At 38.5% G+C, this 22627-nt stretch overlaps 1 protein-coding gene across 1 annotated transcript; it reads left to right on the top strand.

Annotated features, from left to right (window-relative positions):
• The first annotated feature begins 11033 nt into the window (after positions 1–11033).
• LOC141292409 (protein sprouty homolog 2) lies at positions 11034–19111 on the top strand. Its single transcript, XM_073824424.1, has 2 exons — positions 11034–11573; positions 15896–19111. The coding sequence occupies exon 2, from the start codon at positions 15964–15966 to the stop codon at positions 16813–16815; it is 852 nt and encodes a 283-aa protein (XP_073680525.1). The 5' UTR covers positions 11034–11573; positions 15896–15963; the 3' UTR covers positions 16816–19111.
• The last annotated feature ends 3516 nt before the right edge of the window (positions 19112–22627 follow it).

Consider the following 22627-nt stretch of genomic DNA (forward strand, 5'->3'; position numbering starts at 1 on the left):
GACTTTTTCTTTGACTACTACTTCGACATCTTCTATGACTTCTTTGACTTATCTATAACTTCTGCTTCTTCGTTTTTGTTCTTCAACTTCTACTTCTTCGACTTCTATGGCTTCTGCTTCTTCGACTTTTTCTTCGACTACCACTTCTTCGACTTCTATGGATTCTGCTTCTTCAACTTTTCCTTCGACTACGACTTCTTCGACTTCTATGGCTTCTGCTTCTTCGACTTTTTCTTCAACTACGACTTCTTCAACTTTTTCTATGGCTTCTGCTTCTTCGACTTTTTCTTTGACTACTACTTCGACATCTATGACTTCTTTGACTTATCTATAACTTCTGCTTCTTCGTTTTTTTCTTCGACTTCTACTTCTTTGACTTCATTGGCTTCTGCTTAAATTTTTTTTCTTTGAATTCTACTTCTTTGACTTCTATGGCTTCTGCTTCTTCTACCTTTTTTTTCTTCAACTTCTACTTCGATTTGTTCTATAACTTCTGCTTCTTCGACCTTTTTTTTCTTTGGCTTCTACTTCTTTGATTTCAATGGCTTCTGCTTCTTAGACTTTTTTTTCTTTGACTTCTATGGCTTCTGCTTCTTAATTTTTTTTCTTTAAATTCAACTTCTTCGACTTCTATGGCTTCTGCTTTTTAGTTTTTTTTTTGCTTCTACTTTTACTTCTATGGCTTCTGCTTCGTTTTATTTATTTTTTTCTTCAACTTTGACTTCTTCTATGGCTTCTAAATTCACGTGTGATTATCAAGATGAATTTATTTTGACACAGTTTAAATCTGAGTTCTTGTCATATTTTATTAACATTTTCTAAACCATTTTCTACAATTTTCTAAAATATAGTGAAGAAACTGTATAATGTGAGAAATGTTAAAGATGTCTAAATAAATTTGGGTTTGACTGTATTTCCAAATTAATCAAATTTAATTGAGATCTTTGACTCATGAAATTTGTATCAATACCTGGCCCTAGTAAACAATGATGGAGTTTTCATGTTTGCATGAGCTATTTCTTTAAGGTCTCAGTGTATCTACTTCATTTGACCTGTTGACCCCCTTGCTCCTATAACTAGGGCTCCTGTCAAGGGTCAGTGGTGTCCCCCTTGACCCTAGGCCCTCACATACACAAACTCTCCTGACACTGAGACCTCTCTGGGACGGGCAAGTATCTCCGTCTTCTTCCATTGGCTGCCACTTTCCCTCAGCCACTTGACCTTTCTTCCTCTGTGCTGTTGGAGTTTCTTAAGAAATGTGCTTGTCCATCAAGTCGTGGTTTTGACGGGGCCTGGCTAGACATTTCCTTTCCATCTTCTCTTGCCTCTCCATCTCCGGCCATAAGCCTCCTGACCTCTCCAGGGGAAAGGTGAGCAACTGCTTTTATTTGTGTTATCTTTCCACATGCTCTCTCAGCCTCCTTTCAGTCTATATACATAGGTTTTGTAGCCCATCTACAGTCTAAAGTACCCCTAAATGTTGACACTTTAAACCATTTGGACCCCAAACAGAGTATTTATTAGGCCATTCTGGTGTCTTGAAGTGTTTTCTCTCATTCTCGTTCATCAAGTCTTGTCTTTCATTTTATCTTCCCATTTCTTCCTCTGTTTTCTCTTCATCTGTTTATGAGACAACGAACAGACACTTACGGCAGGTCTGCACTGTCTTAAAGATGTTCTTAAAAGGGCATTCTGGAAACTCTCCTTCTTCTTCCCTCCCTCTATCAGAGCTCAATCATACTTAATGCTGTCTTTTCCCTCACTCCATCCATCTCTGTCATCCTCTCTCTCTCTTTCTCCTTCGCTGAGCCTTTGCTGATGCACTCCTGGCCATTAATAAAAATTTTATACATAGTCAGGAAGTGCATTTGCAGCGGGAGCGGCTGGAGGCTCTCAGGACGGCAGGAAATGAGCCTCTGGCTGGCGGCCAGCTTGGCTATTCCGAGGGGCCGGTGGCTCGGCCAATCAGAGAGCTCCGTTCACTTAATGGAATATGGATACTTCACCCCCAAACTATTAGCGACAATTACGTGGTGCGAAGGGGGGACAGGGGATGTGTGTTTGTGTGTTGCGAGAGGAGTTTGGGGTGTGTTTTGATGGGTTGTAGATGTGTGTGTGTGTGTGTGTGTGTGTACCTGGTATTCATCACGTTGTGGGGACACACATGGATAGGAATACCAGTAGATTTTGACCTTGTGGGGACATTTCTCAGGTCCCCATGAGGAAACAGGCTTATAAATCATGCACAATGAGTTTTTTTGATGAAGTAAACGTATGCACAATCTCCTGTGAGGGCTAGGTTTAGGTGTAGGGTAGGTGTAGGGCGATAGAAAGTACGGTTTGTACAGTATGAAAACCATTATGCCTATGGAATGTCCCCATAAAACATGTAAACCCAACATGTGTGTGTGTGTGTGTGTGTGTGTGTGTGTGTGTGTGTGTGTGTGTGTGTGTGTGTGTGTGTGTGTGTGTTCACATCTTCGCCCATGTCCATGTAATGGGGTGATGATTTGTAAGTATCTCCATGTGTGTATGGGACCAGGCTGCGAGAGGGGCAGCGGGGAAAGATGGAGAGAACCGAGGGGGGTGGGCATTAATTCTGATCAGATACAGATGGTGGTGTTTACGTAGCTCAGTGGTACAGAGCAGGAGGATGAGAGGGCTTGACTAGTTGTTTGGAAGAATAAGCTCTGCTTGAGTGTGTGGGGTTAAGGCCGCTTTAAAAATGATACTTCAAGGAACCTGCATGAATGGCTCACTCTGCTTTCTGGGGTTTAGTTTAAAGGCACAGTTCAGGCAAAAATCATTATTTACTTACCTTCATGCCATCCGAAAACTGCATGACTTCTTTCTGTGGAACACAAGAGGACACATTTTGAATTCTGTACCCATCACTCTATACCATTTAGCTTCAACAAATATGGGTTTCAAGCCTCTAAAAGGATGCAGAGATACTGCAAATGTAACATAGAAGTGGTTCATATGACTCTTGCACTCTTTTTTAAGCTGTTAACTACTCTGATTGAATTGAATTTAATAACCAACTTGTTCTGTGAATTAGTCAGGCAGTTTACTGAAAAAAATTCAAAAAAGCATTCATTCACAAATCGCACATCACTACTTCTCCCATGAACCCTCTCAAAAAAAAAAGCCAATGACAGCTAGAGTCGATGATTTTTAGTAAATAACAGCTAACATTTCTAATGTTTATTTATTTATTTATTAGGGGTTCAAGCGTGTAGCGCCTATTGTAATTGATAGAATGGCCAAAGATCAGCAACCTCCACATAAAAATAATCGTGCAGACCAAACCGTAAGTTGTAGAGACTTGAATTTTGGAGTGATGGTAGTACTCACACCGCCGACAATGTCACCAAGGCTTGCCCCAATCGGACTGAAGGGATACGTCAGATTCAACTGTGAGCTGCAAAATTTTCAAGTATTTTAGATTTTTGGGAAAAACTACTTTTGCAAACTATTTCTTTCTTTCTTTTTTTTTTTTTTTTTTTTCGCTCAATCAGATCCAAGCAGAAAAATTCTCTGGAGAGGAATATCAATAATAATCAAAAAAAAATTTGACTCACCATCGCAAAGGGACACCAAAACGTTTGAAAGGGGTAGGGCCACTTTTAGTAAAATGCCTATAATTCCTGAATGGAATGAGATATCTTTGCCAAACTCAGAACACTTATGTAAGAGTTCAACCTGAGATCACAAAAATAGCTGAGCTGAAAGGGAAAAAACATAAAAATGGCTATAACTTTGTAACCATTTGTCCTATCAACATGAAAATGTCTTGGTCTTGGTCCAGAGTGCCACAGCTGTCTATAAGGACATTTGCGTATCTCAAAAAACATGGCCGCCATTGGCCGATGAAGTTTGAGCACCTATTAGACAAGGTTAATGGAGGCCGATCGGAACGAAACTCGGTAGGGGCTTTTTTGACTCATGGCCCCAAAGGTCTGTTTCGCACATACACGCAATATTCGTATCATATTATAGAACTCCTCATTATGGACAACTTTGCCTCTAGAACCACTGGTGTCAAATAAATTGTTTGTTAAATGTTGATGTAAAAAAACTAAGAAAAAACACTTCAGTACAATTCTCTGGACTCATATGTCAATAATTATTAAAAAAAAAGTTTTCCCCAAAACCTTAAGCTATAACAGGGTAGTTTAGAAAAGGGGCCTGTCCAAATGTACCCAAAATCCTATAAAGCCTAAAGGAAAACTCAAAACTTCACAAAACCTAGTGAGCACGTGCGACAGGTGATTCTAAACAAGGATTTTTTTTTTTTTTGAAAATGCAAGTCTTTAGGTGTCAGTCACTTTTAGTTATTTTAGATGTACAAAAACAGTCATTGTTGCTTCATATTGCAAACTGTTATTTGCTGTCATATTATTTTACTTTACTTTCAGAAACACTGGTTTGTGGCACAAATGCCAATTTCTGTCATGAAACTCTAGATGGTGCAGGCTGATGGGTCATTAATGCAAACTGATGTTATCCACAGCGTTAAATTACTTGACACAGGGTGATTGGTTCATATTGCATATGCAGCCAATAAGCATTCTGCTTTACAAATAAATGTTACATTTCACAGCGCACTTTGAGAGTTCCTCTGAAACCCTTTACCTTCCCCAGCTCCACCTGTATAGGTCTGCTACCGGTTATTATATATACTATTTGTGCAACAGCAGTATGTCTTAAATACTCACTTAAGCACTCACAGTATGTACTGGCAGTAGCAAGTACCTGTATTTGCTTTCCAGCAGCAGCAGAAATAACCAACATCGGCAGCAATTCAGCAACGTAGCAGATTTATTCCGTCAAGACCAAATACATTAACATTGTCATATCTATGCTTAAATCATCCTAGAGATGTCATGACAGTAATAGTTTTACTGAGTACTGCATTTATTTGCATGTTATTTTTCTAGTTATTTACTTATAGCAGCTTATGACGAATCAGTCTTCAGCATTGCATAATAAGGTGAATAGTGTTATATTCATGTTTATAATATTTTGATTGTGCTTTTTTCAGTGTTCGGGGTCACACATTACAAGTAACACAAGTTACGTAATCAAAGTAACACACTACTTCTAAATTTACAACAAATATCTGAGTTACCTCTTCAACTTTGTTTTTCCATTCATTCATTAACACCTCTCCTTACCCCATGTTGAGAGAAATTAGTGAGGTGCAGAGGCACTTCCTTTAGCCAGAGGCTGAATAATTTCACTTTTGGTGTGAAAGAGCCTTTACAGTTGCCAAAAATAAAACTTTGGGGTTTTTTTTGGTTAATAAAAAACAAACAAGCAAGTCCAGCCCAGGTGACAAATGTATTGCAAAAGTAACGTAATGCATTGCTTTCCATAACAAAATTAGTTACTTTTTATGGAGTAATGAATGAAATGTAATTTTCCCCAACACTATTTTTATTTATCCTTTTGAAACATGACAACCTCAGATCTCAAGAAGGATGAGCATGGTCTTTAAAAACACAGGTTTGGAACGAGGTAAATGGTGGCAGAAAATTCATTTATTTTATGTGGACTATCCCTTTAAGTGATCTGGATGAGGCAGGGCCGTGAGTGAGGGGTGTTTTGTAACTCAATAGTACAGCTTCATCTGCAGTGGTGCTTTGACATGGGAAGTGATCTTTACACTAACACTGTCATAACAGAGCACACACGCACATTCACACAAACACTCTCGGTTCCTCTATTTATCAAACCCCAACATCAGAAGTCCATTGAGCTTTCATTTGTTTTTCTAGCCGGGTCTCTTTTTCTGCTTTTTATTTCCTAATTCTTCCTCTCTTTTTCATGTTTTGTTTCACATAGACTAAGTGCAAATCCCTCCTGTTCACGCACACACAGAATACATAGTGCCGGCAGAAATGAATGACTTTGTCAGATGTGTGCCGGTCATTAACCAGGCCATTTAACATTGATCCTTCTATGGCCCAGTACTGCCTCTCTCTCTCTTTCTCTCTCTCTCTTATTCTCTTTCTCTCTCCCTGGCAGTATGATCGCCATGGGCTGAGGCAGTGGCAGGCCTTGGGGAAAAAAGGCAAACCAGTCAATGTTCCCATCACACTCACACACATTATGATAGAAAGTGAGATGGATACATGCTATTGCATCATACAGATGGAAGAAGATAAAAAAGGACTTGAGTAATTTTACGTCATTGCTATAAATGTATTATTGTGGGAAATGTGTTCACTCCAATATTGTTGAAACAGATCTTTATGAAGATCTAATATGATTCTTGTGCAACTTATTTGTTATTGTAAAAAAAAAAAAAAAAAAAATACATATAATTTTCATTTTGAACTTCTTTAAATTATTTAATATCTAATATAAAATTACTATAAAATCAGCTAATAATGTAAAATATTAATAAATAGGTTTGAGGACATTTATTTCAAACATTTATTCTGCTTTAGAGCCTTACATATGCAGGATTTATGTTTAAACTATGGTTAATTAGATTTTTTTCTTTTCTTTTCATTTTTAAATAGAATTTTAAAAAACTTTGTACAAAACTTACTGTAATGTAACGTTACTGTAATGTAATTTTGACACATTATAACTTATAGTCATTAAAAAAATAATATTTTCAACACTTTTCATTTTGAATTTTGTAAATTATTAAATACCTCAGCTAATAATTTATAAGATTAACAATTTTAAGTAATAGTTTTGAAGACATTCATTTCAAACATATATTCTGTCTTAGAGCCTTACATAATAATGCATTTATGTTTAAATTATGTTTAATTTAATTAGTTTATTTATTTCCTTTTTTAAATATAATAAAAAAAAAACTTTTTGTGCAAAAAAAAAGAAAAGAAAACTTTAATGAGAGCATCTCTTTTGTCTTTTAATTTCCTGTCAGTTTCTTACGTTTAAAAAGTTTATTTTTCAAAACTTGCTTAAAAATAGCTTTTCAAAATGTCCTTACTATACTGTATGTTAAATTTATTAATATATAATAGTATGTAACATATTCATTACTTAAGTTTGATTAAATATGGTAATAATTTTTAATTTCACTGGATTTTGACACATAGTCATTGTAAAAAAAAAGAAAGAAAAGAAAATAATTTTTTAACATTTTTTTTAACAAGATAAAAAAATGTAGGTAATAGGTTTGAGGACAGTGATTTCAAACATTTATTTTTATAAAAAAAACAATAAATTAAAATTGTAAATGACATATCTAATGTTAAACAGCTATAAAAAAGCTAAACAATTTTAAGATTAACCATTTTATGTAATAGGTTTGAGGAAATTGATTTCAAACATTTATTCTGTTTTAGTGCCTTACGTAATCATGCATTTATGTTTAAATTATGTTTAATCTATTTTTATTTTTTTAAATATGGTTTTAACATATAAACATTATTAATGTTGGAAAAAACGTTTTGTACAAAAAATAAATAAAAACATTGAGAACTTTTAATTCCCTGTCAGTTTCTAAAGTTTAAAAAGTTTATTTTTTAAAACTTTCTTAAAAATAACTTCAAAATGTCTTTACTGTGCTGTATGTTAAATTTATTAACACATAGTATAGTATGTAACATATTTATTACTTAAGTTTGATTACATTTGTATCCAATAGTTAAAAAGATAGAAAATAAATGTTTTAACATTTTTCATTTGAACTTCTGTGAATTATTAAATATCTAATGTAAAATCACTATAAAATCTGCTAATAATTTATAAGATTAACAATTTTAGGTAATAGGTTTCGAACATTTATTCTGTCTTAGAGCCTTACATAATCATGTATTTATGTTTAAATTATGTTTAATTTTATTTATTTATTTTATTTTTTACCATTTTACCATATATATATATATATATATATATATATATATATATATATATATATATATATATATATATATATGAAAAAATACTTTTTAACATTTATCATTTTGAACTTCTGTAAATTATTAAATATCTAATGTAAAATGACTATAAAATAATTTAGAAGACTAACAATTGTAAGTAATAGGTTTAAGGACATTGATTTCAAACATTTATTCTTATTTAAAAAAAAACAAGTTAAAATTGTAAATGAAATATCTAATGTAAAACAACTATAAACAAGCTAATCATTTTTAAGATGAACCATTTTATGTAATAGGTTTGAGGACACTGATTTCAAACATTTATTCTGTCTTACAGCCCTAAGTAATCATGCATTCATTTTTAAATTATGTTTAATTTGATCTATTTTTGTTAAAAGAAACAAATTCAGAACTTTAATGAGAGCATCTATTTTGTCTTTTAATTTCCTGGCCGTTTCTAAAGTTTAAAAAGTTTATTTTTAAAAAGTTGCTTAAAATTAACTTTTCAAAATGTCTTTACTGTACTGTATGTTAAATTTATTATAGTATGTAACATATTTATTACTTAAGTTTGATTAAATATGGTAACCATTTTAAATGCACTGGATTTTGACACATTTTAATGTATTGCCATTGTAAAAGAAAAGAAAAGAAAAGAAAATTGTAACATTGTACAGAACGTCTGTAAATTATTAAATATCTCATGTAAAATGACTATAAAATCATCTAATAATCTATAATATTAACAATTTTAGGAAATAGGTTTGATTGATTTCATTTATTCTGTCTTAGAGCCTTACATAATCATGCATTTATGTTTACATTATGTTCAATTTGATTTTTAGAAAAAAATTGTGAAAATTTTAATGAGAGCATTAATCTCTTTTGCATGAGTGCATAATCTCTGTTTCCGACACTAAATAAAAAGTAAAAAAAAAAAAAAGGTTATTGCGACTTGTTATCTCACAATTCTGACTTTTTGTTCTCAGAATTGCGTGATACAAACTCGCAATTCTGACTTTTTTCTTAGAATTGTGAGATATAAACTCACATTTGTGAGTTAAAAAAGTCTAAATTGCAAGATATAAACTTGCAATTCTGAGAAATAAAATCAGAATTGTGAGATATAAACTCGCAATTCTGTAAATATACCAGTCTTTTTTTATCCTCAGAAATGGACTTTTTAACTCACAATTGCAAGTTTGTATCTCACAATTCTGAGAAAAAAAGTCAATATTGCGAAATGCAAACCCGCAGTTGTGAGAAAAAAAGTCGCAATTGTGAAAAAAACAGGCTTCCATACTTTTGTTTTTTAATTTCCTGTCAGTTCCTAAAGTTTAAAAAGTTTCTTTTTAAAATGAGCTTAAAAGTAACTTTTTAAAATGTCTTTACTGTACTGTATGTTACATTTAGTATAGTTTGTAAGAGATTTATAAATTATATTTTATTAAATATGGTGACAATTTTTAATTGCACTGGATTTTGACACTAAACTTGAGTATATATTTTTTGTTTTTGCTCTAAATTAACATCTGATTCATAGCACACTGCGAGAACATAAATTAAACAAATTTCATTGTGAACAGTTTAAGCAGAGACTCTGTTTTAGGGCTGAAACTGTTCTGTCATGCGTTTTGAGTGTGTTCAGTATAGAGAAACCTGATTCACTCTCTTCTCTCTGCACTGTTTGGCCATCCTAGCTATTTCCCTCGACAGGAAGCCAGGAAGCACCCCTCTTCCTGCCCCATTACGCACACAGACATACACACAGACTCACATTAACACACACACATACGCTCACATACACACAAAATGTGTCCTGTTACCTTGGATATACCTTCAATGTGCTATCAATAGTCTGACATGAACACATATGAATATCCTGTATATTTTATGCTCCAGCCAGTGCATTCACATTATCCTTTTGTTTATTTCCAAGCAGGAAAAATGATAAAGCCTTCAACACTGCAGGCCACAAACAATCCTTACTTTCATCTAAATTTACATGTGTTCATACTTGATCATTTCACTGCCATTATGATAAGGCAGTTTGTTGTCTGTTGGCAATGACTGAAGTGAAGTGGAAAGGAACATGGGCTGGGTTCCAATCCGTCATGCACTCGATTGAGACACTGAATTATTCACTGTTCTAGGATGTAACCTGCTCTAGGACAGCTGCTAGCTGGCACAAACACATCAGAATGGGTCAGTGAGTTCCTAAATGTTGAGTCTACAACCACATGAAGCTCTTAGAGTAAAAATGGCATGTGATGTTCATATACCTCCATGTTCTGTTCATGTTAATTAACCGTGAAGTTCAAGGCCATGTGCGTATTTCTGTTATACAGTGTTGCAAAATATATTTGCACACTTTTAGAGAGTTTTTTCTGAGCCGGTTTTTGCAACAACTTTTAATCAAGTGATTTTAAGTGAACGTTTGAAGTCAGTTCTCCTCAAGTTGGTCAGGTGTCACAGGTGTCATAGTCATTGCATCATTACATTCCATGCTTCATTCTGAATAAAGTGCATATTCATTTACAATGTGATATGTTGCTTCTAATGCACAGATTCTAAATACTTCTAACTGCATAAGTGCCCAAATTGGTGCTACTGTATGCCAGGGTCAATCAGCAAAAATGGAGTTGTTGATATGTATTCAGTATACTGCCTGAGCTGTTGGTCTCTTCACGGTTCCAAGAAGTTCTTATAAGTTATTGTGTTTCTCATCTCTCTCCCTCATTGTTTTCATCACCTATCATATTGTTGACTCATATCTTCCTTCTTTTTGCCCATCTCTCAGTGTCTTCATCTCTCTCTCTCTCTCTTTATCTCCTGTTCCCTTCCTCCCTCTGTCCATCTTGTTAGGCTTAGCTCAGGGAATCATATAGAACAGTTCCTGAGGGGGAGAAAATGAGAGATTGGGTTTCAGCCCGATGATGCCACTTAGCCATTAACTATCTCCAGCAAAACCAAGTACCCCCCACCCCAACCCCCTCCGCCCGGCCTCCTTCCTTCTACCATTCATATCCAACCACCCCTCCTCCTCCTCCTTCTCCCCGTCCCATCTCCCTCCCTCTCTCCCTCACTGTTTCCCACCCTCCATCTCTATCTCTCTCTCACACACACACACACATACACACACACACACACGCTCTGGGAGTGAGTGGATGATCGCACGAGCAGGAAGCGCTGACCGTACACAGATAGAGAGAGAAAAAAGAGAGACAGAGAGTCCGAGAGAGACAATCCAACATTTACATTTTCAGCTCATACTGAGAGGAGACAAACTACATAGCTGCTTCTGTGCTCTTTCCACACTGTTATGTGGAAGTACTTCTGAAAAGCAAAGCTCCTCTCCGTTACTTTGCCCCGGGGACATTTTTGTTTCTTATTCAAATAAATTGGGATATTCCGTGTGACATGTTGCCCTCGTTTTCACAAGAACCGTGTCTTTCTTCTGAGTGCTCTTTGAACGTGCAGTGCTCTAGCTGTTCCCTGATAAAGGCTGTTGCTGTTCTTCAGAGGGAATGACTGAGCGCTGAGGAACCAGGATTGCTTGCACGTGTGGGACAGTTGTGAAGAAGCATTGGGAGGCAGAAGAGAGAAAACTGCTCAAGAAAACATAAAGGAAAGAAAGAAAACAAGAAACAAACAAACATAAAATACTGTTTTGCCGCAAAATGGATCTCCCTCCTTTTAGGGGTAAGCGCTTGTTTATTTAAATCTCTTTTAGCCTAAGTCTTAATCTGTTTTTGAATTTGTTTGTGAATGGTTTTCTCTTGAGATTCTCTAGATCTAGTTCTAGATGTTCTCTGAATGAAATATAATCTAGCTGACATATAATGGGAGTAGAATATCATCCGAGTGAGAGATGATCTCTGTGTGTCGCGTAGTGCCCTAAACTCAAGTCCTACTCTGACCCAGCCAATGCACAGGGCTTCGGGCATAAAGGCATGGAATTGATTGTCCTCAAGGTCGGAGATGTCAATACTACCCAGTTTGTGCTGGCAGAGGCTGATGGAGAGCTTGGAAGTGGAGTGGGAAAGGACATGGGACAGCGCCGCACAGTTTCTGTGTGTTTGGAAACTGCTTTTGTGATAAAGTTCTCAAAGATAGAGGCCGGCAAAAAGAATGTGAATTTTGTGAATGGCATAGATTACAACAACAGTGGTTCGAAGGTATTCAAATGTTTCAAGTTTCCTCACTCTGTCACAGTTTGTAATTCAGTTTGTACTGTCATAATAGTTTACATCACTGTTTTACATTTACAGCCCAGTTTGTCAGTCATTTTTGTCTTTCTCTCACTGAGTCTGTCGTTATGTTATATATTCCTCCTTTCTCTAAGTGACCCTCCCCCCTTCCTCTTCTCAGTCTCTCTCTGTTTCTCTCTCACCCAAACTTGCTGGTCTGCAGTGTCTATTTCAGTCCTTCCTGGGGGTCGGATTCGGCACATCCGGAATCTCATACAGTTTATTGTCATTCAATCCCACTGTGTTCCCAGAGGGGCCAGTGGGGCAGATCCCAGGGTCCTGGTGCCTGACAACTCAAGTCCAGCCTGGCCTCTAGGAGCGTATATATGCCCTCTGCAAAGCCCTCGGCCCTTACCCCCTGCGACTACCAGCTAATCAACACTCAGTCAGCAATTGCCAATCTGCCACTCTATCTGAGTCAGAGAGAGAGAGAGAGCAGAAATGGAAAATGGATATCTCTAATGACAGTTAGCCTGCAGGAAGTCAGACTGGCCTGATGGCTGGCTGCAGAACTGCTGGATGCTTATCAGCAGCAGCAGGGGTCAATGAAAGGAGACTGGAGGCTTTAAAATAGCACCACAGCATGATGTCATTGGCCCACATCCCATCAGCACCTCGTTCACCTGATGGCCACACCCACCGACAGATAAACAGGCTGAACAATCTTTAAGCTGTTCCGATGTTGTCCGACGACCCTTTACGGTACAACTGTTTTGCCTTTTCTCATTTGCCTGTTTTCTCCTCCCTGTTTCGGAGGTTTAAAGTTTCTCCCAGTCAGTGGTGTGTGGTGACTGTTATGAATAATATGCTCTTCTCATCCTCTTCCTGCCCTGGATTGGATTACCCTGGCCAAGGATGTGTGCAAGGTAACGGGTGCAAGGAGCCCCGGGGCAGAGCCGCGACGTACAGCTCACTCAGCACTGATACTCCCAAAGCGCAGGGGCCTGTCTTCAGGTTACCCCTCATGGCAGGCAGGGCTGAGTAAACACGGCCCTCTCTCCCCTCTTTTTCCTCTCTCTGGCACTCCAGATGCAGCTGTCTATCGCTTGCTCTGAGCTGTATGTGTGGTTCTGGGATTTAAAGTGTTTCTTAACCTGGGACAGGTGTTGTCTTAGAATATGTTTTCTTCTTACGTGCTCACAGTCTCCCTTTTACTTTTTTATTAATTTATATTTATTTATTTATAGATCAGATGTCTCTTGCATGTCTATTCCCTCTGCTATAGTGGTTTAAATGTGATACAAATTTGGATCAGGGCTCTTGTGACCTGAAAGAAAAAGAGAAATACAGACAGCCATTAGTGGTGAATGGTTATTGGATTTGCTTTACTTCATCCAATGTAAGATATGCTATCAAGTTTGGAGAGTCAGATACAGCATATCCTTTTAAATGATAAAACCATCCAGAGAAAAATAGAGGATGGAGTCTTCAGATGTGGGACCGGAAAAAAAAAAAAACATGCTTTGGATGAATGCTGGATTGCAGAAACAGATCCCGAACTCTGCCTTCAGGATAGCTGTTCTAAACGGATCTGTTTCAGAGTGAATGCTGAAGTGGTGTAGTTTAACCTTCCTCTTTCCTTCAATCCCAGTCATCACCCCATTAAAATAAATTGTACTCTAAATCAGGTTCATCTAGGTGCTTGCTCATTTAGAGTAATGCTTTTAAGAGGTCACAGTAAGAGCTTACGAATGAGAAGACTTCATCTGAACAACACAATCAATATCCTAGTGTACACTGTCACAATGCAAGCAGATTTGAATCAAAACGTCCAAAGTCTGAATGTTCCATAAACAACAGCCAGTAGCACTTTGGAAGGCACTTAAGTAGCAGTTATCCACAGAATTTGTTTAAGAGAAAACAATTGTGCAAGCTCCACTGTAGAGACATGATAGACCGGTCTACAGCTCCAGTACAGCCTCGCCCTGGTGTGCGGTCTGGGGCACGTGGGGCTAAAGAGTGCTCTGGGACTCGATAGGGAGTGGTAGAGTGCTCTTTGTTGGGGGGTTTTGAGTGGCAGGGTGATCTGCTGGGCTTCCTGATGTCAGCACCTTGCCTGCTATGCCGCTGGAGTGTGACTTATCGATCCTCTGGCACCCTTGCTGCTGCTTTTGGGTGGGGTGGAAGATCGTGTCAGGGGCTGTTATAGAGCAGCTTCTGCTCTGGTCTTCTGCTTCACAGCTTATTTTACAAGTGCGCCATGTTCATTGACAGAGCGAGGATGGAGGTAGTTGGGGAATGCTGGTGGCAGGCAGTTTTAGGTTAATGGATGGTGGCTTTCCAAATGGTCTGGCTCAGGGGAAGTAACTCACAGAATAAAAGAATATTTCATTAATGATAACTTGAGAGGAACTTTTATGGAAGGAGTTAATGGTGAGCGGGCAGTTCATTAGAAAGTGGCAGCTTAGAAATTTTCTTTGTACTATTTCACAGAGCCCAGGAAATGCAACGTTTTAAGGTGTAATTTGGGTCTGTTTTTACACAAGAGCACTGCAAGTCAGTGGAAAGTTCCAAATAAACTCCAGTGTAGCCGCGAGTGATAAATGCTCCCAAGTGCTGACACACTTGAGGAAAACCACATGGAGAGGACATGTGCAAATGCTCAAACAAATATGCAACCAAAAGTGCCTGACATGACACAGATGAGCTAACCCAAAACTTCCTCTCTGGCTTGCCTGCAGATGCGAGACTAAAAGTCCAATGTTGTTTTCGAAGTCAGGCCCCAAATAATGAGCTCATGGAAATGAACAGCAGACCCCTTTCAACAATTAGATGGACTGATAGGACTTGACTACAGCTCTCTGCTGGGTTTGATGTAATTACTCTCCAGGACTTCTCTTTCCTCCTCTGTGTAATTTGCAAATGCATTTTGTGCTTCCGACCTGGGCCTCCTTATCTTGAGTTTCTGGCCGGGCAGAGGGGGTGGGGAGGATGCTATCTTACCTTTTTTTGCGAGAGCATTCAGGGCTCTTGCCAGGAATTCAGCTGACTGTGCCCCGGATGCTTGGGGGACTGGGAGCAGACACTGCTTCTTTTAATCACTGCTGTTGTGTATGGATTTCTGTTGCTTGTTATGTCAGAGGCAGCTCTCTTTTTTGTCCAATCTCTTCATAGGCTGCCTAAAAAGTTTGCGTTTATCCTTATCACACATTGACTTTTGAAACTGTCTGAAGAGTCTGACAAACATCAAAAAGTGGTGCTCTCTACGTCTCGATGGAAGAAAGCAAAACCCATCGTTATCTAATCCAGTGCAATCCAAGGTCTTGTTCGGCAATGACATCCAATAATGCGAGCAGCATGTTTCTCAATTCCAGGATGCTGATTTTTTCCATGCACATTCCAATAGCCATGTTGTTCCTGTTTATGGAGGATAAGGCTTAACAAAAGAAGGGCTGCAGGGAGGGGCTACAGCAAATTCCTCCAAGCTGCTGAGGAAGAGATACCTCAGGACACTGACACTAAGTCTTTTGGGTTCCCCAGTTTCTCACAATTCATTGCTGTCAAATTCTTTGCTCTGGTTCCCTTCCCTTGTGTCAACAGCTGTGTTCTCCAGATGCTAAATTACAGTGTGATGTCAATGGTGTTATCTCTCCATCCTCTGTGTCTAATAATAACCGTAGCTTTAGCCATGGACCATCTGAAAGGAGTAAAAGGACTCATATGAACATTTGTTTCAGCAACTACACATTATACAGACTGAATTTAAACTTTAACCATTACATTCGATTGTGACTCTAACAATGATGCCTTTATTTTATTATTTTCTCACTACAGGTTTATCCGATGTACCGTGATATTGGTCAGCCTTGCAGCTCAGCCCCTACCCTGGTGGCCCTAAAAGAATGGATCCAGTACCACCTTTTCGGATGGACCCTGAAAGCCTGGATCTTCAGCAGGTCCCTGTATTGTCCATTGACCAGATCCGTGCTATAAGGGCTCATAATGACTATGTGGAACGCCCTGTGGCACTGGAGCCTGCCTCTCAGGTTGGTGTCTTCTATGCACACGACGAACGACATCCTCAGATGTCTCGCAGTCAAAGTCAGCATCAACATTCCCACTTGGCCCACTTAAGTCGCTCCAGTACCGTGAGCTCTATGTCCCGTGGCAGTGCTGCTTCAGACCAGAGACTTCTTACAGGATTAACGCCTTCCCATTCTGGTCTAGCGACTGTGGTGAGGTCCCAGCCCAAAGGTGACTTGAAACCCGACTCGCTAGGCAAAGGACTGGCTGACGGCGAGGACTTGGGCCTGCATCTCTTTATCTGTGAACGTTGTGGCCACTGCAAGTGCCAGGAGTGCTGTGCCCCTCGTAATCTGCCCTCCTGTTGGACCTGTGGCCAGCGCTGCTTGTGCTCCGCAGAAAACGTCTTGGAGTACGGCACCTGCCTGTGCTGTGTGAAGGGTCTGTTCTACCACTGCTCGGCAGATAAGGAGGACAACTGTGCCGACCGACCGTGCTCCTGCGCCCCGGCTCATGCCTGCTCCCGCTGGAGTGCTATGGCCTTCCTAGCACTCTGCCTGCCTTGCCTGTGCTGCTACCCTCCTGCCAAGCTGTGCCTCACTCTGTGCCAGCGTGGCTACGATCGCGCCACCCGTCCCGGCTGCAGATGCAGCAACACCAACACTGTGTGCCGCAAGATCTCTGCCACCAACCCTGCGCCCTTTCGTAAAACCCTGGAAAAGCCTGTATGACAGCATGAATGAGCCTCTTGCAACCCTCCTTCGAGGAGACACCTCTGATGCTGAAGCAGCCGGGGAATTCTGCTAGATGTACTGACCTACTCGAAACCAATCAGGCCTCCCTGCATCATGTCCATCATCATGTATCCTACTTCCCTCTTTTTTTTTGTAAACCCTTGTCTATTTATTTATTTATTAGACTTCCAGGATAGAGTTGGGTAATGTGAACCATATGTAACATACAGGGAGTATGCTTTCAGAATTAATGCAGAGGCTGTACTGTGTAAAAGGATCATCTAGGCATGGGAAGCTGTCAACAGGAAGTCGGCGCTGAGTGTGTCTTCTTTGGCCTTACTGAATGAAAAACTGTAAGCAAGCTGGCTCACTCTAGACTCTACATGGATACAGGGCGCTGGTTAGGGAGAAGAGCCCAACCAAAAAAAAAATCTGACTGTTTAAGTCAATTCTGTTTGACACCAAAAATGGGACCATACAAAATCAGAATATTAAGCTCACCTAAGAGGGATGTGTTTCAAGAGAGGCGGTAAAGAGAGACATTGTGTGCATTAGTGTATGTTAAGGAAGAAGAAGTGTGTGTATGTGCATGTGTGTATGTGTGTGCAGTCTCAGGCCGGCATCTGCTGTCAGCAGAAGCCTCTCTTTTTATTTTTAGAGGAGCTACTCTGAAAGATAAAGTGTCTGGTCAGGTTTCCAGCCCAGGGCAGCCTGACGCCAACCTCTCCCAAGCACTCTTAAATCCTCAACTCTCTTTTCCACTGCTGCCCATTGTGCTTTCCAACTGCTCAACAACAGCGATTGGATCCTTGACTGTTTCTGCATCCAACCACGTTGTGGGACCAAACGTCAAAAGGGACTGTCTGTCCAACTTTGACAGTGCTCTCAGGATGAGATACAAGCCATTACTTCGAGAGCTCTTGGACAAACTGGCCAGACAACCTGGACCATACTTTAGGTTAACATCAGATCCGAGCAGTATCAGCAAAATGAAGCCATTGTGGTTCCCCAGTTATGCCATACATGGGACATTAGCATCTCCAAGGACTTTGGCCTTTTCTTGAGGTTATCTGGTTGGCCCTGGATGCTTCACAGGAAATGAGGTTAATGGAGACTATTGTGTCATCTGACAGGAAGAAGGGATTGTATTGAGACAAGGGCTTAGTCACCTGGCCAGAACGAGGTAGAATACAACACTTGGGAACAAGGTGAAACAGATGCACTGACATCCAAAACTGGGAAGCAAGTTGAATGAGATCTGTTTCAAGTGTGTGTGTTCTTCCCCAAAAATGCACATCTTTGTGAGTTCCTTTGCTATATTTTTGTATGTACATAGAATTCTTATTGTATTTGTATTTTTATTCCATTTGTTTTAATCTGGTTATTATTACAATTTTTTCTATTACTGTTGGACATTAACCTTGTCAGATACCTGGCTAATTCTTAAGACTAACCATAAGGCTGATTGGGTATTGTGGAGGAGAGGTCCTTTTGTGCAAGGCACAATGTTCCACCGCAGAACTGTAATTTACCCTGCAAAAATATTAACAATTGGACTCTTTTTGGTTGCATGTATGCATTATCATAAATTGCTACAGAAATAACTGTCTCAAAACTGATTTTGACAATTTTTTTTGGACAAGACCTAAACAGCCTGAAATATACTTTTCCACAGTTATATAAGATAAAATGTCTGACATTACCAAGTGTGCCATTACTGGTTTAGGTTACACGGAAGCTTGCAGAGCCAATCATATGTGTTCTACCAATATTTATTAGCATGAGAGCAGAAAACATGCATCACCATCAGAGGCAAGCGTTTACAGGGTGAAACAGTGAGAAAATACCTCTCCTCCACAGTTGCATCCCAAAAGAATGGCTTCTCTGAGGAGGGTCCATGATGTGGTGTTTCAGTGTGTAGGTACATACAATTTACAAGAATGCCTAACTGGTGCTGTCCACAGTCTCTTAAGTTAACCACTAAAAGTTCACCATGTTGTAAGTATTGCTTTGGTACAATTGGCATCTTGTAAGTTGTAAAATAATTAAAGAAGAATATATAAACATATATATAAATAAATCTATACAAATGAATATATTATATATATATATATAAAATATATATATATATACATTTTACACTTTTTTGTTGCTGATATTATCATAAAGCCACAGATATTTATTTAAATGATTGCAAGGAAAGCTATGTATTTATTTCGGGTGAATGATGAAAAGAAATTAAATGAAAAGACCCATGTGATGATTTCAGCTTTTTTCAGAGTGGACTGGTGGGTGTGGCCATAAGGCCATGGATAATAAATAAAACATTTTGAAATATTCTGTGTACAAGACTTGTTTTTACATCTCTAAACTATGTTAAATTTGACTATACTGCATGTATGAGAAATTTCAAGATGTTTAAAAAAAGGTAAAATCCATCTTTAGCTTTACTGAACTGTGCAACACTTTTAAAGTACCTGTGATACACACGTCTGCAGTGCTAAATCTAGTTGCATCTGTAGTTTTGTAGTATTTATCACTAGTGCAAACACACTATCCCTAAAGGAGTTATTAAGTGCATAAGTGATCTGAAAAAAAAAAAATGCTGTGAAGTAGCAAATATATGTGTGCGTGTGTGTGTGAATGTGTGTGTGTGTGTGTGTGTGTGTGTGTGGACACTTATGGACGTTAGTTTCAGTGCAGAGGGGTTCCGGTCTTTGTCTGTCTCTTTACTCCACTCTCCGCACTTCTGCCTGTTTGCCTCATAAATAAGTAATCAAGGCCATCTCGTACTAATGGCCTTGGAAAAGAGGGACTAGAGATGTGTGTGTGTGTGTGTGTGTGTGTGTGTGTGTGTGTGTGTGTGTGTGTGTGTGTGTGTGTGTGTGTGTGTGTGTGTGTGTGTGTGTGTGTGTGTGTGTGTGTGTATGTGTGCACCTGGTATTCATCACTTTGTGGGGACCAAATGTCCCCACAAAGATAGGAATACCAGTAGATTTTGACCTTGTGGGGACATTTCTCAGGTCCCCATGAGGAAACAGGCTTATAAATCATGCACAATGAGTCTTTTTGACGAAGTAAAAGTGTGCACAATCTCCTGTGAGGGCTAGGTTTAGGTGTAGTGTAGGTGTAGGGCCATAGAAAATACGGTTTGTACAGTATGAAAACCATTACGCCTATGGAATGTCCCCATAAAACATGTAAACCCAACATGTGTGTGTGTGTGTGTGTGTGTGTGTGTGTGTGTGTGTGTGTGCGCGTGTCTATGAGAGAGAGCATGAGTTAGCTCAGAAGTGTGAGAGTGTGTATAAGATGTGTGTATACCACCATTTGTGTGTAACGCTTGTCACACCACCATGCTTCATTTTCCCAGAGCTTCAGAAGCATTAAGTCTGTACCCCAACATCATAATAGTCTACTCACTCTCTAGCCTTTGTCTATGTAAGAAGATGCTGCATGAATACAGATCCTGTGTTTTCTTTATATGTGTGTACATTAAGATATAGAGTACATCAGTTCATCAGTTCGGAGACACACAGTTTTTAATAGTGTAGCATTCATTTAACTTAATTTAAAGGGATAGTTCACAAAAAAATGAAAATTCTGTTATCATTTATGTACCGGCATGTCATTCCAAACTTGTATGACTTGCAGAAATATCCCAAAACATAGCAATAAATTCCTTTTGAAAAGTCTTGCGAAGCTATACAATAGCTTTGTGTGAGGTACAGACTGAAATGTATGCGCATATTCCAATTTACGCAAAGTACGCTACAGTTTCTGAAATTAGTTTTTCATTATGGTTTTTAACTACTATATGTAATTTAGTCAGGGTTGTTTCTTTAAAATGTATGCTTAAACTAGTGGTTTGTGCAATGAAATCAATGCTTCATGGGAGTACTGTCAAAAGTCAGAAAAGACTTCACTCTAGAAACTGACTCTGGAGGGATGCTCTTTGCTTTCTTAACCTTTAACCCAGCTAATAAAGAGCAAGAAGGGATGGGGTTGGTTGATCTTCTACCATTCTGACCTCATGGCCTCTGCAACCAGTGAGTCCCCCTATGTGGCCCTTGTCCAGCGGGGACAGGCACTGTTGAGGACACACCAGGGGTCAGGGATGAAGCTATAGAGGCTGTCAGTCAGGACTCCATGCATATGTCAATCACAGTGCAGCGGTGTGTGAAAATGGACCTTTTCTAAGCCACCCTAATCCAAATGTAAAAACACTCCACTTAAAAGCAGCGGCATTAGAGCTTACAAATCACTTACATAATTGAGCAATATCAAAGCAGGTTTTGTAACAGTTCAAAAATCATATGTAACTGTTTTGCACTAGTCGCATTAGTTCACCACATGTAAACTAATCATCATATAACTTAAACACAAAACATTAGATCAACAGGATTTCTTCATATTTGATGCATTCATCAGATTACAATAAGTAGCAAAAGTCATTTCTGATTCCATGGTTATTTCTAGCACGGTGGCTCCCAAAAGGTGAGACTGGTGGCAGTGCGGCCCTGAGCCACTCTGGGGGGTGCTGGAGCCTCAGAGGCTGGGGGAGAGCTGGAGCTGTTGACAGGTGGAGGTGTGATAGAGAAGCAGGCGCCAGAGAGAGCTGAAAGGGGCTGAAGAGGGCCACAGTGCCGGGGCAGAGCGGAGCCAGCCTACAAAGCCTAATAACAGAGATTTTGGGCATCAGTGCTCATATACACTACCAGTCAAAAGTTTTTGGACAGTAAGATTTTTTTATGTTTTTTAAAGACGTCTCTTCTGCTCACCAAGCCTGCATTTATTTTATCCAAAATACAGCAAAAGCAGTAATATTTTGAAATATTTTCGCAATTTAAACAACTGCTTTCTATTTGAATATTTAAAAAATGTAATTTATTCCTGTGATCAAAGCTAAATTTTCAGCGTCATTACTCCAGATATCAGTGTCACACGATCCTTCAGAAATCATTCTAATATGATTTGCTGTTCAAGAAACATTTATTTAAAACAGTTAAAAAACGTTAAGCAAATCAGCATATTAGAATGATTTCTGAAGGATCACATGACTGTAGTAATGATGCTAAAATTCACCTTTGAAATCACAGGAATAAATTACATTTGACAATATATTCAAATAGACAGCAGTTATTTTAAATAGTACAAATATTTCACAATATTACTGCTTTTGCAGTATTTTGAATAAAAAAAATGCAGGCTTGGTGAAAATAATTCTTTAAAAAATATTAAAAATGTTACTGTTCAAAAACTTTTGACCGGTAGTGTATTTTCAGCAACTATTACTTCAGTCTTCAGTGTCACATGATTCTTTAATCATTTTAATATGAACTGATTTCCAGGGGCATTTTTTACATTTGTGAGGGCAATTTTTATAATCACCTTATTATTATAAAACCCATACTATGCTGTCTTTAGTTTCAAAAACCAATCACTTTAATCAATATTTACTATTTAAAATAACTGTTTTCTATTTGAATATATTTTAAAATGTAAATTATTCCTGTGATCAAAGCTACATTTTTAGCATCATTACTCCAGTCTTCAGTGTCACATGATCCTTCAGAAATCATTCTAATATGATTTGCTGTTCAAGGAACATTTTTTAGTTGAGTTTTTTTTTCAGAATTCTTTAATGAATAGAAAGATCCGAAGATCAGCATTTATCTGAAATAAAAAGCTTTTGTAATGTTATACACTATACCATTCAGATAAATGCTATTCTTCTGAAGCTTCTATTCATCAAAGAAACCTGAAAAATTCTACTCAGCTGTTTTCAACATAAATGTTTTTTTAGCAG

Source organism: Garra rufa, chromosome 19, assembly GCF_049309525.1.
Source record: "Garra rufa chromosome 19, GarRuf1.0, whole genome shotgun sequence".
Taxonomy (NCBI): domain Eukaryota; kingdom Metazoa; phylum Chordata; class Actinopteri; order Cypriniformes; family Cyprinidae; genus Garra; species Garra rufa.

What these genes read in the sequence shown, in the direction of transcription:
- LOC141292409 (XM_073824424.1), top strand. Translation starts at nt 15,964, where the DNA reads ATGGATCCAGTACCACCTTTTCGGATGGACCCTGAAAGCCTGGATCTT.